Raw genomic sequence first — 17,582 nt, 5'->3', positions numbered from 1 at the left:
TAAGGTATTATATGTGAATCTTTTAACATTGACATCAAAATATTTACCGTTTAAATAGATCTAATCTATAAAAAAATTTAAAAATAAAGACAAAAATTCAATTTTTTAATATAAAAGTTGTCAGGTCCATCTAGCCTAGTATTGATTTTTTTTTTTTTTCTTTTATATTCACGAAAAATGAAAAAAAATAATTTTAAAAAAACAAATTACTAAAACCATTGGTTAAAAGGAAATAGGAAACGAAAAATTCAACAATAAAATCCTGTTTGAATCAAGAACACATTTGTGGAGAGGGAAAAAAATTGAATGAAATATAAACTAAATTATGTTCACTTTTCCCTTTCCTCTTATTTTTCCTTTCACAAATCCTTGTCCTTGATCCAAACATACAGAAGGCAAAAAAAAAAAAAAAAAGGTGAAACAAAAGTTCAAATGTTAAAAACAATTAGGATTTTTACTGAAGCTAGAAACTAACAATTCTTACAAAGAAGGAAAATGAAAAACAAGACAGCCCATAATGAGGGAGCTTCATAAGCCAAAAGCATTTTCTACATGAACACTACTTATTCACCCAACTCTGAAGCTCTAGCAAAACCACCTTCCATCCTCTTAACCTATGACATCTCTCTGAACCTGGCAATGGCCTTCTTCTGAATGAGAGTTCGATAACTGTCTCCGGCCTGCACCTCCAAGTTTGGATCCAACTTCTTCTTTTGCTGACTCCCCAGTCCAGCTCTTTTTTCCATGGCTTGTGCTTGCACGGGCTCTACCATGCCACTCCCATCCTTCCCCAGCCCCTGCACATCAAATCAGAAAGGAAACAAGAAAAAAATGACACACCAAAGCAATGTCAGACTCCTGATAAAGCATTAAAAGAAACACCCACTGCTACCATTATGCCCTTTCAACCTTCAAAACCCCTTAGGTCATCTGAAACCGAATGTAACAGGTGACTGGCGCAGGCAGAGAGATGAAAGCATATATGCACAGGCTACTCATATCACAAATCTAATGCTCCATTCATTTCAGCAGACACAACTTTTTCTACAAAATGCTTTCTGGAGAAAATGTTTTCTTATGTATGTGTTCTTGAAACCAATGTACATTCGTAAAAATGGTGGTGGTGATGGTGGTGGCAGTGGCAGTGGCAGAAATGGTGGTGGCAACAGCAACAGTGATGGTGATGGTGGACGAAGATATGATGGCAGTGGTAGTGTGGTGGCATTGGTAAAATTTTAGTTTGAAAAATATTTTCCACTTTGCACCCAAATTGGCTTCTTTTGCGTTGACTTTCGTCTTTTGTTGTACCAAATGCAAAAAAAAATGCTTTTTGTCCAAACAAACGGAGTGTAACCAAAAAGGTAAAAAACAACCGGGCAATGTCCATTGGACTCACGGGGCAGAAGAGAGTCACCATTAACATTATAAGAGATGTTTTAATAGCTCCTATCGTTAGCAAATATTCAAAACTTGAAATGCAAACTAGTGCAAGAGTGGAAAATGATACCAAGCCTTCCTGCCAGCCCATGCTGCGAAGCATCCGGTTTCCCACATTGCTCTCATCAATGGCTTTGTCTGCTGTAATCACCTCATAACTCTGTACGTTAGCCTCTCCGGAACCACGCCCTCCCCCAACACCAGGTGGAAAAGGCATTGAATCAACCAAACTCCTTTTGAATGCCGAATCTCGATCTTCAAGGTTCAGGAATATGTAAAAGATGGGATTTTCTCACAAGTTACATACAAATATTGAGAAACATAAAGCAAACAATCGACCACTCGCCTCATATAACTACACTTGAGACAAACTTTTAATTTTGTCAAATGTCTCACAGCTATGCATATTCAACAGAAGTACCAAGTGCAAAGATTCTAATCGTTTCAAGCCATTTTTATTTATCCAAAAGGTGCATTAAAAAAATGATACAATGACAAAGGGTTAAGCCATTGTATTACAATTTGTTAAGTGGGCTTACTTGAATTCCCAATGCCAAGGTCAGATGCATTATCTCCAATAGAAGATGACGAACCATACAAGCTCCTCCTCTCGGCTGCACGATCCCTATAGGTAGTTTGAGGCTGTTGAGTAGACGCTGACTGCAGTGGCATCTCAGAAAACCTCCTCTTGCCGCTTCCAGCAGCCACGGGTGGTGTGTAAGAACCCAAAGCAGTTGCATCTGTTCTAAAGGGTGTCACAGTTGTGGGTGCATCGGCATGTGTTGATGAAGAACCTGCAGTGTATGAACCTGCATTGTGTGAACCAGCAGGTGAAGAGGACAAAGCTCCGGCTAATGACCCAGAATAAGAAGCATCTGATTTCACCAAACCCCTTCCAGACCCTCTAATTACCCCCATTAAAGCGCCCCCTGAGCTGTTAACCACAGGCCTTGGCCTATCCTCAGCCTCCAAACTGACAGGCTGGGAAGCAATAGTGGTGGTGGGAAAAACAGAACTGGTTGTTATATTCTCCTTCACGGTCAATGCCTCTGTTTTGTACCTGCTCTTTGTGGACCCTCCAACAGAATTGGATCTGTCTTCAGCTGAAGCAGATGGGTGATTGTCATCAATTGCCACACGAGGTGCTTGCCCTTCGTGACTCCTCTGCTTCCACATTGTCAACACGTTACTCATTTTCTTCTTGTTGGCCAGAATACTGCTCTTTGAAGCAAGCCTAATCTCTTTCAACCTCTCCTTTTCTTTCTTCTCCGCAGCTATCGCTGCACTGGCAGCAGCCTGAACAGCATCTGGCAACGACGTAGCCTTCTCATTTGATGTTATTGTAGCAGCCGGTGCAGAAATAACCACTTTCCGATTGTTAGAACCATCAGATGCCTTGGAAGATTCAGTTTGTTTTCCGTCTATTTTGTTGTTATTCTGATCAGTGCAGGGCACATACTGCTGAGATTGTTGATCGAAAGAATACCAAATCCCATTGTTACCATCATAATATAAACCTGCGGCACACAATAAATAAATAAATAAATATTGAAAAAAAATAAAATAAAACATTATCCATCCAGTATATTAGCATCAAAATGCATACTTTTCCTCAATTCACACAATGCATACTTTTTGTCACCAAAATATTGCATTATCGTAATAATCCTTCACATGATCATGGCATTAAAATTCATAAGGGTTATACTTCATGTTGCATGCTTGTTTACCATTGATGCATAATGAATAAGATTGTTAAATATTAGGACGCCAGGCCAGTGTGCCAGTGCAACTGCATGAGCAAAACATGTCACAAAGCTTCCCCTGCAAAATCAATGTTGATATCATAGGGCCTATGGGCCCCCAGGTGATGCAACACAATTAACATTTTCCTAAATTATGCACAAACATAAAATTCAAGATGCAGCTTTTACAGTAACAATGAGGGGGGAAAAAAACTAAAAAGCAGCTTCAACATTCAAATAAATAACCTGAATTTCCATCATAATAGAACCCAGAAGAAGCATCGTAATAATAGCCAGATGCTTCATCCCATACAAATCCAGATTGTGGAGCAGAGGCATCCTTTGGACCTGCAACCTCTCCACCACCCTGCACCTGCCCACCGGTGGACTGTTTATCATCTGGATTATATTCCTTTGGTGCCCATCCAACAGCATCATACTAAAAGGACAAAAAGTACGGAACATATATATTCAAACAGGTTAGTCAAAGAAACGCCGCTTAATTGCATATAACCAATGCAAGAAAATAAGGAAAGCGGACCAGCCAGGTATAAATATATGTATAGAGAGAGAGAGAGTGTGTGCGAGTGCATGTGCGGGCCGATCATGAGCATTCAGAGTGCTTGCTTCGTGAGTTACCATTGCAAGGAATACTTTCCCGTAAATTATATTAAAGTTAACCATCAGCTACATTAACTCCTTCTCAAGATTAGTCCCATATTATCTTCCCTCTCTGATCCTCTAGCTGCCATTTCATTGGCAGCAACATTTATCAATGAAGAAATCCTCCCCCCTAAACTTGTGTGATCAAATACAACCAAGAACTGAACACCCAAAAATTCCGTATGATTGTATGAACTAGGCCACTATACATAGAATAAAAATAAAATAACAAATATATATGCATACCTGCTGAGAAAATGTTGCAGCCTCGATTGCAGCAGCAGCAAGACTGCTCGACTGAGATGATCCTGATGGCCCTGAGCCCGGTCCAAGAATGCTTTTTGCATATGCTACTCGCAGAATCTGCCCGTTCTTCTCTAGAGTTGTCCCGTTTGTTGCTTCAAGCGCTTTGGTAGCATCCTCAACCTGAAAAAAAAAATTAATAAATTAAGGAGCCGGAGATCTTTGAAGGGTGTTAAGTTAAGGAGCCACTTCACAAGGTAAAAGATGAGTTTTTTTTTTTCTTTTGGAAATGTGGTAGTGTGTTTTGGGGAATTTAAACACTTCTGTTAGGAAGTTCTAAAATTTTGAAGAGCAACTATAGAGCTGATGATGTATACTAGTATGGTGCACCCTACTCGTTTGGTACATCTAGGATTGTAAAGGCTGTCGATTTTATTTTATTTGGTATTTGTTTCAACGTTTGGGTGGCACCCTTACTTTTATAATTAAATGTCTTACACATTTTTTTCTTTTTTTTTTTAAATTATCAAAGAGATCCCATATAGACATGAATGAATTTAGCTATCGAATAAGTACGAAGTATGCATTGATTGATGTTAGTCCCAGAATGGTTAAAATTCCAACCCAATCTCTGTTTATCATGTATTTTATTCAACACCTATAACATAATAACTACATACATACACATATTAGTGCATATCTGAGCTCAACTGAATCAACAACCAAAAATACACATACCGTATGAAAATGTACAAAAGCAAACCCCCTTGAAACATGAGTAAATTTGTCTCTCACCAGACGAAGATCCTGCAATTTTAGAACTTATAAAACTTCAAAATATTAAATTAGCACAACATTCAAGTAACAAATTCAACACATTTTACCTTAATTGGAGCATGTTTGGAAAATTCATAACGAAGCATTTCTTCATCAGCATTTTCATCCAATCCACGGACGACCAAAACATGGGTAGGACCTGACAAAATGTCAAAGTTACCAAATTGTTCCACATTACCCTAATGCACAACGGGTGAAACCATCAAAAGAACCATCAAAAAGACTAACCTGCCTCCCCTTTCTTCCAATTTGCTGTTGAATTTGATGATGCCATATCTGCGGGTGGAGCATCATCTGTTCGTGGCTCATTACACTGCTTCCAACAAGGGGATGAAAATCCACCAGCTTAGTATAATTCATAATTAATTGTTAAATAGAACTTAAGAAATATATTACCCAATACCCAAAGAGGCGAAGAAAATTGACTAACTTAATGTAAAAGTCCTGATACATATACTTATATATATTACAATTACAATAGCCTCTACTGCAACAAAAAACTTACTCTAAGAATCCCAATGTAGATGCACTTTTGACAATTCATAATTCAAAACTTTTTTATATTAAGCAAATTTGTATAGATGAACTAAGTTTTTATTTATATATCAACCTCTATTGTTAGAATCGCGAATCGTACGATTCGGTTCAATACACATACAAATTGATATGATACGAAATGGTAGAGAGAATAGTAAATGGCAATGAATTGCACGTATATCGTTGAATCGATCACTGAATCATAAGAATCACAGACTCACATGATTCTGGAAATCGCTTGTAAACCCGCAACCAGTTGGAGCCGAATGGATTTCTTTGATTTCTAATTCATTTTCTTTGCTTTATTTTGCTGGAGAATGGATCGACTAGGTCTTCTAAAACCTTTCGAGTTATTATATAATAATCCCATTGTCTTTTGGTTTGCCTATTAACTCTCAAATGACAAAACCCTAGAAAAAAAATGTTTTTCTCTTTCTCTAGTTACAAAGAAGTAGCTTTTGCTGTTGGGTCCTTGCACCTTCAACTTTAATTGAATCTTGAAGCTTCAATAAACTTTTTTGAGATGTCATGCTTGGACTTTGAGCTGCTATTGGTCCACAAACTCCATATAATACTGTTTGCTATATAAGAACTGAATTGAATAGTTTATAGTTTTGCCACTTTGAGCCTTTTTATTACTTTAGTACCTCTGTTATTGTTGTCGTTGTGCTATTGGTGTTGAAATTTGGAGTTTTGAGTTTTTAATTACTCTCTTTATCAAGATTAAAGAATGGTTGATAATTTTTTTTTTTTTTAAAACCTTTTATATACGTCTAAAAATTTAGTATATTTTTGTATTTATTAAATTTTTTTTTTCTTAGAATCTATCACAAATATTTTACCGTTTAAGTACACACCTAGATTAGGTGCATCTAAAAATTAAAAAATAATAATTAAAATATGGAAAATAAAAACACTAAAAATAACATAACACAAAACAAAAAAACCAAGCAGCATTTTCATTGAGTTTAGTCTAAATATTTCGTACTTGTAAGATAAATTTAATATTTAAGTGTGTAGATAAGTTTTTTAATCTCAATTTTTAAAATGACCGAATCTTTACGATTCACGATTCAATTCGATTAGGAATTCGGTAAAAGAACATTTTGATTCACGATTTGAATCCTGATTTGACAACTATGATATCAAGTATACATAGTGAAACATACATAGCAAATACAAACATGCATACATATATATAATATATGATTATGGCAATTTTATAAATAGAAGCATCAAAAAAAAGATATTGCCCATATTATAAAAGTTAAACTTTGATAAACTTTCACCTCCGTAAGGAGTCCTATACATCACAAATGTGTATACCCTCCACAAAAGCATTTTGACATTCCAACACCACCCCATTCAAAACCACTTTCAAATGGATTGGTTTAACTTTTAACTTAAAGCACCACCCAACGAACTATTAGGTCTAAAGTCTCTAATATCCTCCACATCGCCTTTCTTTTGGAATCAAAGCTAAAGTCATCAATCTCGTCTTCTCTCTCACCACGCCCCAAAGAGAGCCATTATTATAACTTCAGGTCCCAGAGCATTATCCCCATTAAGCTCATAAGGACGCTAACAGATTCCTCTTCTGTGAAAGTTTTCTCTAGCCAATCCACTTCCTCGCTAGAGATACTATCATAGTCCATGCCCTCTCCAACACGTTTGCCATCTAAAACTCTAATATGCCAAACTCCACTTCGTTCCACTTATTCAGATCTCCTTTTAGAAGCTTCAAATTCTTCGCAAGGATTAAGCTCAGGCTACTGTCTACTCAATGGCCTAGCCAAGAATTTCATTCAGCAGGGTCATTCGACAAGACATCGTTAATGTTATATTTTTAGTTCTACAAAAACTATCAAAATCAATTTTCACACAACACACTATAATATCATATATTCCCAATAACAACAACAAAAATAAATCAAACAAATCAAATAACATGTAACCACGTTGAATAAACTACAATAAAATGAATCCATAAAAAAAAACACACACACTAACAATAAAACAGGATGCAGAAAAGCCACCAAGCACAAGACCAAATATGATCCACTTTTTAGGTGCACAAAAATGATACAACTTTTTAATAAAATGATGAGAGAGAAAGAGAGAGAGAGAGAGAAGGAAACAGAGAACAGCAGGCTACATTCAGGAAAGTGCCATACAAGAGGGGTGGAAAAGAGAGCAAACCTGAAAGCAGGATGTTCGCCGTGCAAAATTGACACAACCACAGATTGTGCACATCCAATCAGACGGTACAGTGATACTTTTATGGTTAGCATGACCAGATTTTAATGCATTATCCGGTCCACCTGTCCCCCCAGTTGGCTTGCTACTGCAACAGACAGAATTACAAATTGCAATAAATATGGGACAGCTTAAAGCTACAGATGAACTAGTGAAACATTTAATTTTAGTTGCATAGAAAAACAAAACTGGCAGTAAAAATCTCTCAAACAAAAGTTCATAATGGCAGTTAAATAAGTTAAGGTCCAAGTCTCACCTGCATTATCTAAGATAAAGAATCTTTCTAAAGAACAAAGAAAGAAGGATACAATGCCCAAAAGACAAAGTAACAACATACGACTCAAATGTGACACTGGAACTCAGTAATTGGACAAGACAAATGCAAAGTATAACATGATTCTATGTTGTTATTAAACAATATGGATCCTCTAAAAAGAAAAAATTGCCCCATTGCATACAGAAACATAAAAATTGCCCCATCTAAAATGTATATGACATACCTGTATTCGAAGAAGAGCTTCCTACCATCTACAACAAGACCGTCATCTCCAAGTTTATCCATCATTGCACATGCAGCTCCCTGTTTCACAACAATTAGCCCCCACAAGTGCCATTCATAAAACCAAACTATCACGTATTGAAATGATATATGCTTAGTTGATACCACAGAAGGAAAATCAATAAAAGCAAATCCACGAGAGATGCCCGAATTGCGTTCTTTGATCACGCGTACATGGCGAAGGGGTCCCCATTCAGCCTGTTGATGGTAAAAATAGATGAGATATTGCCAATGAGGTAAACAGCAGGCATTTACAAATGGAGTAATGACATAGATTGAGTAGAAAAGTACAAGAATTTGGTACAAATCTTCCTCAGTTGTCTTCTGTGAGAGACCCTTCACAACAACTGTAGCAGATGGAGCCTGCAAGAAAACAGCACCAACACTAAAACCCTTGAACTTAACAACAGTGAAACATTTTGTATAGAAATATCCACCATTACACAACCAAGCATACCACAGAGTAATGCTCATGTAGGCGTTCACGATCCCTTCGCTTCTCACTCCTCTCACGCCTATCATCATCATAACTGTCTTCTCGATGACTCCGACCATGACTTCGACCACGTGGAGACCTTGACCTGGTCCGATCATCACGTCCTCGAGACCGAGAACGCTCATGCCTTCTATGTGGACTCCTGTCTCTTTCCCGGCTCAAACATCTCTTCTCACGATCTCGTTCACGAGATTCACGACTCCTCCAACTACTATCTCTCCTACTGCCTCTATCATAATCAGAATCATAACTGTGTCTGCCATAATCATAATCCCTCTCACGGCTATCGTCCCGGCTTTGATGGGAAAGACGAGATCTGTAATCAGAATCATCATACACATAATCATCACGCTCACGCCCCCCATATCTAGCAGGCTTGTCATATCCATGATCACGGTAGTTGTCAACACTGCGATAGCCATCCCGAAACTTGTCATATTCCTTAAATGTATCATTTTCATGATAATTGCTAGCTTCACGGAAAGAATCCATTTCATGATATGAATCAGCGTATGGCTTCTCATGCCGCCTAGAGTCCCTCTCAAGTGAATAATCTTCTTCATAACTTCTCCTCCTAGTTTGAGGCCATATACCAACTGCAGGTGGAGGAGGTGGATAGTCCTCCCTCTCCAGTATATCTCGATGGAAGGCATTCCTTGAGTAGATATTATCCCTTGAGAATCTTTCATCAATAAACCTCCTATCATCATATGAACCACCAACCCTGCCAAAAATACATAAGGTGGAGCCCAAGAGGAGAAAAAACCGATGACACAACAACAAAATATGAAGAACATAGAACAAAAAGGGTAGTATGAGCAAGAAAAGCACAATCATCACAAATTAATAATAGATGTATTGCTTAGTTATGAGCAATTTACACCAATACATTTCATAAAAAAAAAATATGTAAACAGACATTTTCAATAAGCTCTTTACCCATGAGCAGCTAAATTACCCTTGTAACAAGTATCAGACACCACTCACCGGAAGTTTGGCTCATGGACTGCACCATACCCTTCCAAAGCCTGTGGATTCAAGAGAATAAGCTATGTCAGCAACTAATAATGATGGTATGACGTAGGCAAATCCATTCCATATCCTCACTGTCCCACGGCTTTCTCTCATTGTTCTTTAAGGATGAGATGCCAGAGGAAAATGGACAATCACATGAGCCCTAAATCTTGTATATCATCCGATATAGGTTATTAAAAAGGAAACCACAATTACGCTGTTATTTTCCCATCCTTGCTGAAGACCATAGCGACTGGGATCCATTTCTCGCAAGACCTGAAGGCGTTACCCCCTGCAAAGCTCTTGATGATCGTTCAGAAATTTCAGGATTGCATGTTTGTAAACCTTTCCTGTAATGGATGCACAAACAGATATAGTTATACCACTGAGAACTTAGAAGCAATCCTCATAACTTGGCCTCCCCTTTTATTGGACTCCCCAAATATCAAAATCCTCCCACAAACATCCATCTTCAAACTCTCTTAACACATAAATTAAATGGTCTTGATAGCAGATACCATCAAATAATAAATCAATATATTATCTGCGTGATGAAGAGAGGTTAAACAGTTTCAATAATGTCTACTCTAGATAAATGTAAGCCAGGCACAACATTCGGAATGAACATTGTCGCACCTGAGAAAATAATAAATTATATATGAAGTGTTGTGTATATGAAATAACCATTTAAAAAAACTTGTGATACTTATTCTAATTTAGCATTAGAATTGAAATCAATAACATTTAATTATAAATGGAATTAGTAATTTTTCTTTTCTTGTAATCATTGGTCCACAAGTATTTTAAGAAATGTATAGTCATCCAATCATCGAGATTTTGAACATGTTTTGTCTACTGAGTGTAGATATCATAACGTGGCCCCCGACCACTGATCAAGCACAACGTGAACAACCCTGCAATGCTGAATAAGAAATGTTTAAAGAATATATGTTTACTTATCAAAAAAAATTGTATATGTGATTTGTATATGATACACCAGCTGAAGAAGCATAATAATAAATATTAAATAGAATTTAGCTGCTAACATGTGAGAAGGAAGCGATACACAGCATCACAAACTCTCAACAATGGATCAAACAATTATTCCTCTCTTCTATACTCTATATCATTCCATCACACGTCGCTTGTTAAATTATTAAATTTTGAATAATAATGTGGTTGGTACTGCTGCTACAATATACAAAACACACCATTGGACCAATTGGGCACCCAATCAACCCTTTAAAAAAGACATATCCAAACCCAAAAGAAAATAGAAGAAACAAGGAAGAGAAAAAAAAGGCAAAAATATGAAAGACCTCCAAAATCAAAACCTTCAAAAATTAACTCATTACCCTGAGCAACTCTCAATAAATGGTAAAAGGGGCTAAACCATAAAACTGACCATCCATATCAGCACATCTTCTGTCCCAGTAAAAATGATGATATTATGCAATTTTTCAAACAAAAATATAACAGGCTCAAGTTGCACATCTCTAAAAGCTTCACCTTAAGACGATGTGTTCCATCATGTTCCTACACCACAAAGTGGTCCAACCAAACCTCCTAATTTATCGGGACAGAATACAACCCCGGCACTCCACCTTAAAAGCCATTCTACCAATCCAAACAACCTTCCATAACTAAACAGGTTCGTAATTTAAAAAGTAGAACTCAGATGGTAAAAATGAAACTTTAATTGGAATCAGATCAGAACCCAAATATCTTGATTCAAAATAATTGAGATCAACCCAAAATTACATGTCCAGACGTTAGGATAATACAAGAAAAATATAATTTTTTATTGCAAAAGCCATGAATTTCTTAATTCCCTGTGATCTTCCCGCTAAAGTAACAGACCCCCAATAAAACAAAGAAAATAATCTACAATTAGAGACTATATACAAGAAGACATAAATAAACACATCGTTTTGCAATATCCTGAAACTCTACAGTAACAAAACATAAATAATTGACCACTTGCAAACGAATTATATCAACAAATAAACTACAAATTAAAAACAAAAATAAACACATGTGGTTTTGCAATCTTACGCTGAAACCGCTCAATAAGAGCCTCGATGCTTCCCGATCGACACCGTGGCTCCGCCGTAAGCCGAGGAGTCGGCAAGGCCAAAACGCATAACAGAATCACAGGGATCGATGTGTGTGGTGAATCAAGGCTTGAAGAGAGAGAATTTACGAGAGGATTATAGATGAAGAAAGAGATTTGTATGGTTTGATAGGTGCAGATTGTGAAAATAGGCAGAGAGGATATGCGAAGGTTGGTCACTGAAAGAATTAGGGCATCAAGAAAGAGAGAGTTTTTCAGGTGGACTGTTACAGGAGGGAAGGTAAGATTGGGGATTTAAGAAGTCCTCGTAGCTTTTAATTTTGTCAATTCAATTTTTTGAAAATTATTTTTTTGTATTTTTTAATTTTTAATTAATAATGAATCATATCATATACGTGTAGTAGTAGTGTTTTTCTCATATGGTATGTTTTGAAAATTTATTTATTCAAAAAAAATGGCATCATCATATTTTTTCTATTTACATATTAAATTATACAAGTTCAATTTTAAATACTCGTGGCTTTATAATTTTGTGAATTCAATCTCCTCAAAAAAAATTATTTTTTTGTACTTTTTAATTTTTTAATAATGAATGATGTCATATATATATATATATATATATATGTATGTATATGTATGGTGTTTTTTTCTTGTTTACGTGGTATATTCTAAAAAATTATTTTTTTCAAAAAAAATCATATCATCGTATTGTTTTCTATTTACATATAAAACTTTAATTCAATTTTAATTATAATAATGAATTTTATTTAAAAAATACTTATTTTTATATATATAATTATAATTTAATTATTATGATATTCGAAAAAATTATCTTAATATACAAATAAATAAAACATAATGTGTTTAATTACATGTACCACACAGATTAAATTAATTTTTTTACAAATAAATAAAAAATTATCGTGGGTCGTGGGTCGTGGGTCGTGGTCTCAAAATGTATTGATGAAAGTATTTTCTACTTTAGGAGTGAATGCTAAAAATGTCAGACAAATTCATAATTGTTCAAATACACCATGGGGGCCATTTTGTCTTTCATCCACGTGTTGTTTATGAGGGTGGTAGGGTGAATGAAATAATTAATTGTGACCTTGACAAAATGTCTATGTTTGAGTTAAGAAACCTTTATTATGACCTAGTTGGTGGAAAAGAAGCAAACATAGATATGTACTATACATGGATTAGTTATAATTTAGACGTTGGGTTGAAAGCAATGTACAGTGATGCTGATGTGATGAAAATGCTTGAGGCTTATAAAGGTTTGGATTATGAAGTAGTTTATGTAGAGAAGGGTGTAGATCCTATTATGATTTTGTCATGCAATGATGAGTTGTTGTTAGATCCCAATGGTGCAGAACAAGGTGGTAATGCCATAGGTGGCGGTGACACAAAACAGGGTGGTAATGCCATATGTGGTACTGACACAGACATTATTGATATAAACTTGTCTGATATTGACATCATAGTTGATGACATTGGGAATGACTCAAATGATAGTGCAGAGGTAGCTGAGAGTGAGGATGTGGGCAAGGGATGTGAGGGTAGTGATACATAACATGAGAAGGGGTTACAACATATTGCTGACACTGAGTCTGTAGAAGGTAACGAGGCTGATAAGAGTGACGGTGCACAGAGTGAGACTGAATTTTTGGTTGATGAAGAGAGAACTAATAGTGATGATTCTGAGGACTTGGACTATATAGTTAGTGAAGAATATAGTGATACTGAGACTTTTGAGGATAGTGTAGAGGAAAATGATGACCAAAGTTGGTTGTATGAAGACCTAGAGGGTCCAAATGATAACATTTTTTATGAAACCTCACACAGAAGAACTGAAGGACCACCACCTAAAGTTAATCTACCAGGTAATGTTGGTTGGTATTCAGATGTTGATGATGATGATGATGAATTGAATAGTCTTAAAGAGTCATCAGATGATGCTGAATACCCAGAATACAAAGAAGGGATGATGAAGGATCCCAAACTTGTAGTTGGAATGAAATTTCTCAATCCCCAAGTTTTCAGAGAGTACTTGAGAGAGTTTAATGTGGTGCATGGTTACGACATAAGGTACATCAGAAATGAGAGTGCTAGGATCACTGCTGTTTGTAGGCATGGCTGTACTTGGAGGATACAAGCCTCTCCATTTGGGGGAACCCCAACCTTTCAAATTAAAACTCTAGAGGGGAAACACACAAGTGGGAGGAATTACAGCAACAAACAAGCCAACTCTAAGTACTTGGGGAAGGAGTTTGTAGATGAGGTGGGAGATGACCCCTTCATTAACATAACCTCTTTCAAGAAAAAAATTAGAAGAGAGATAATAGTGGATGCAAGTAGGTTTCAAATATATAAGGCAATGGAGATAATTGTAGGGGATTTGGCAGAGCAATATCAAAGGATTAGGGATTATATAGCTGCAGTTGTTAGGAAAAATCCAACCTCACACATTTCAATAACAACTAATCCTGAAAATACAAAGCCTACATTTGAAAGAATGTATTTCAGACTTGGTGCACAGAAAGATGGATTTCTAGTAGGGTGTAGACCAATAATAGGACTAGATGGTTGTCATTTGAAAGGGATTTTTGGTGGGCAGCTACTCTGTGTTATTGGCAGAGATGGAAAGGATAACATGTCTCCTATTGCAGTGGCTTTGGTTGAGATAGAATGTAAAGCCTCTTGGTCTTGGTTTCTTCAAGAATTGATGAGTGATATTGGGAGTGTTGAGGAGATGGGTTGGACATTTATATCAGATAGACAGAAGGGGTTGGTTGAAACATTTGTAGAGTTATACTCTACTGCAAATCACAGATACTACTTGAGACATATGTATAGTAACTTCAAGACAAAATATAGTGGTTGTGTGTTGAAAGACCTGTTTTGGAAAGCTGCATCAACTAGAAATGTGCATGAATTCAATTATTGGATGAAGAAGATTGAAGAAACTGATCCTAAGTCTGAAAATAGGAAGACAACTATGGAGTGGTTCAGGGAGACTGACCCTACTTTGTGGGCAAGGTCACATTTTTCTCCAAGGAGCAAGCATGACATCCTTGTGAACGTCATTCAATTCTTATATTTTAGAAGCTAGAGAGCTACCAATAATCTCCATGTTTGAATGGATCAAAGGGAAATTGATGCAAAGGATTCAAGTAAAAAAGGCTGGAATGGCAAATACAGTGGTGAAATTTGTCCCAATATTCATGACAAACTTTAGAAGTTGAAGGTGGAATCAAGAAACTACTTTGTAAACTAGTGTGGACAATTGGAATTTGAGGTTAATCATTTTCAGAGGAAGTACATAGAGGACCTAAGTACTAGGACATGCAGTTGCAAGAGATGGGATGTGTCTGGTTTGCCTTGTAGTCATGCCATCAGTGCAATTCAAATCAATCATGAGTAGCCAGAAGCCTATGTGCATGAGTATTACAGCAAGTCTAGGTGCTTGGATACTTATGCATTCATGATACACCCAGTTCCAGACATGTATGAGTATGAGGAAGGTGGCCAGAAATTGAATCCACCAGAAGCAAAGAAATTACCAGGCAGACCAAAGAAGTTATGAAACAGACAAGTAGATGAGCCAAGAAATCCACAAAGGCATCAACGAAGAACATCAATGTCACGTGTGCTAAGTGTCTGCAGAAGGGGTACAATCAGAGGTCATACAAGAACAAACTGCATCCTAAGTCCAAATTGGTAAAGGTTAGTGTATACTTATGCATTCAAATTATTGTACACATGTTGTTATTTGTTTATTGTATACTTAATTTATTGTATACTTAATTTGTTTGTTATAGCAGAGATGTACTACTGGGCAATCATCTCAACCTGTATCAACTCCTACTCCTGCTCCTACTCTATCAACAAACATCCCATCAAATGAGGTAACCAACTTTTAATGTTAACTCGTAACTTCAAGTAGGAAACTAACTGGAAATTTTTTTGCCTCAGATGTCCAGCAACATCCAAACTAGAAAAGGAGGCCAAGCAGCATCTCAGCCACCAATGAGTACTACTTCTATTGGACCGAAGATGAGGAGTACTAGGTCATCCACTCAGGTAACTCACTTGTTTATATAATGTATTTTTTAATTTTGTAACTTTTCAGTTTGTTAATTGACAATGTTGTTGCAGCCCACAAAACTACCAACCTATGGTGGAAAAGCATCAAGTGGTCCTGACAAAGGACCTAAAATCACCGTTGGTGGGAGGGGTAGAGGTAGAGAACCAATTAATGCATCTGCATCTATAGCCAATGTTGGAAGAACTGGAGTGAATGCTAATGTCAGCGGGCATGCTGTTTCAGTAACTTCTATACTAGAGACAATCAAAGCAAGGCGACTGCACAAAGAACTGACAACTGGGTCAAAGTAGACTATACTTATAGTTATGGTTTTTGTAATGAAACAATACTTATAGTTATGGTTTTTGTATATAGAGTTATGTTTTGTATTTAGAGTTATGGTTTTTGTATTTAAGCTATGTTTTGTATTGAGAATTATTGTTTTTTAGAATGGTTTTCAAATGCAACATACTTCTGTAAATGGATTGGTATTGAATAGCATTGTTAGCATACTTCTGTAAATGGATTGGTATTGAATAGCATTGTGAATCATAGTTTTTTTTTTTTTTTTTTTTTGGTATTGAATAGCATTGTTTGTGTTGGAAATGTTGGTTGTATATTTTGCATTGGAATGTAGTAAAAGAAATTAAGAATTTGTTGATTTTTTTCCAATTAAACTCAGCAGGGTTGATTTTTTTTTCAATTAAGAATTTGTAAGATTTTTTTTCCAGTAAAACAAATTATGAATTTGTTAGAATAATTTTCAATGTTGCAGTAAAAAAATTCATACAAAAATCATGTTGTAGTAAAAAAAAATTGAAATTATTTTCATGTTGCAGTAAAAAAAAAAATACAAAAATCGTAAGTTTCATAAACATAATTTCATTTCTTTCAAACATACATTAAGTACATAAAGCACCTTACAAATTCTTATAAATTCATTTCATACTAAAAATTAATATGGTGGAAATGAAACACACAAGCAAAACCACCATCGATGTCTTCATCATCATGGTCAATGCCTCCATCTTCATCTCCAGCTTCATTAGTCTTCCATTAAACTGCACACCTTCCTCAACTCTTGGCTTCTTATCATCAATCTCATCTCTTCCATAGATGGGAGCATCTCCAACTAGGTTGCACCAAGCCCATAAATCACAACCCCCCAAACCCACATTTTCACAAACATAGTACAACCTACCTTTTGAAGGTTTCTTAGACTCTATGATTCTAATGGCTGCTTTTCTCCCATAACGACATTTTTTGCTCATGAACCTCAACATTTGTCCTTCTCCACCTCTAATGATTGAAAATGACATATTTTCTGGGTAGACTACCTGCAACTCAACATATAAAGCAACGAAGCAATATAAAAAACAAGGTAAGCTTTTATGTTTAACCCTAGGGGCATTTTTGTCTTTTCATTGCGAGGGAACATCATTAGTGCATGCCCATTCGCACCACTCTCGCATGCACTACACAGCCGATTAGAATACACGGAAAAGCTAACGGTGTACATTACTCCATCAACCACAGGGGGGTTATGTGGTTATATTTGAAAGTGAGTGGGGGTAATCCATACATAGCCTAAACCATAGGGGGAAAAAGTGAAGTTTGCCCATTATTTTATTATC

General features: G+C 36.3%; 1 protein-coding gene across 4 annotated transcripts; it reads right to left on the bottom strand.

Annotated features, from left to right (window-relative positions):
• Nucleotides 1–433: 433 nt before the first annotated feature.
• Nucleotides 434–12,308, bottom strand: LOC114280962 (SUPPRESSOR OF ABI3-5). Of its 4 annotated transcripts, none has more exons than XM_028223378.2 (16): nucleotides 11,843–12,308; nucleotides 10,004–10,137; nucleotides 9,761–9,801; nucleotides 8,735–9,497; nucleotides 8,569–8,640; nucleotides 8,383–8,475; nucleotides 8,219–8,298; nucleotides 7,662–7,806; nucleotides 5,154–5,238; nucleotides 4,973–5,064; nucleotides 4,827–4,895; nucleotides 4,092–4,271; nucleotides 3,429–3,621; nucleotides 1,977–2,954; nucleotides 1,508–1,692; nucleotides 434–797 (listed from the first exon to the last, which is right to left on the bottom strand). In XM_028223378.2, exons 2-16 carry the CDS (start codon nucleotides 10,049–10,051, stop codon nucleotides 615–617), a joined length of 3,207 nt encoding a protein of 1,068 aa, XP_028079179.2. In that variant the 5' UTR covers nucleotides 10,052–10,137; nucleotides 11,843–12,308; the 3' UTR covers nucleotides 434–614. The 4 variants fall into 4 exon arrangements, with proteins under 4 accessions (XP_028079179.2, XP_028079180.2, XP_028079177.2 ...); XM_028223379.2 differs by having other exon boundaries at nucleotides 7,662–7,803; nucleotides 11,843–12,186; XM_028223376.2 differs by lacking the exon at nucleotides 434–797 and having other exon boundaries at nucleotides 927–1,692; nucleotides 11,843–12,186.
• Between the last annotated feature and the right edge of the window lie 5,274 nt (nucleotides 12,309–17,582).

This window comes from Camellia sinensis, chromosome 11 (assembly GCF_055761805.1).
Source record: "Camellia sinensis isolate YWXY chromosome 11, ASM5576180v1, whole genome shotgun sequence".
Taxonomy (NCBI): domain Eukaryota; kingdom Viridiplantae; phylum Streptophyta; class Magnoliopsida; order Ericales; family Theaceae; genus Camellia; species Camellia sinensis.
Note: the sequence above shows the minus strand (reverse complement) of the source record. Positions and strands in the feature narration are given on the sequence as shown.

Bases quoted from the DNA above. Each gene is read 5' to 3' on its own strand.
- LOC114280962 (XM_028223376.2), bottom strand. From the start codon at position 10,051: ATGGATCCCAGTCGCTATGGTCTTCAGCAAGGATGGGAAAATAACAGC. The intron at 9,498-9,760 runs GTGAGTGGTGTC...TATTTTTGGCAG, and splicing joins GTCCATGAGCCAAACTTCCG to GGTTGGTGGTTCATATGATG. The intron at 8,299-8,382 runs GTATCAACTAAG...GTTGTGAAACAG, and splicing joins TTATTGATTTTCCTTCTGTG to GGAGCTGCATGTGCAATGAT.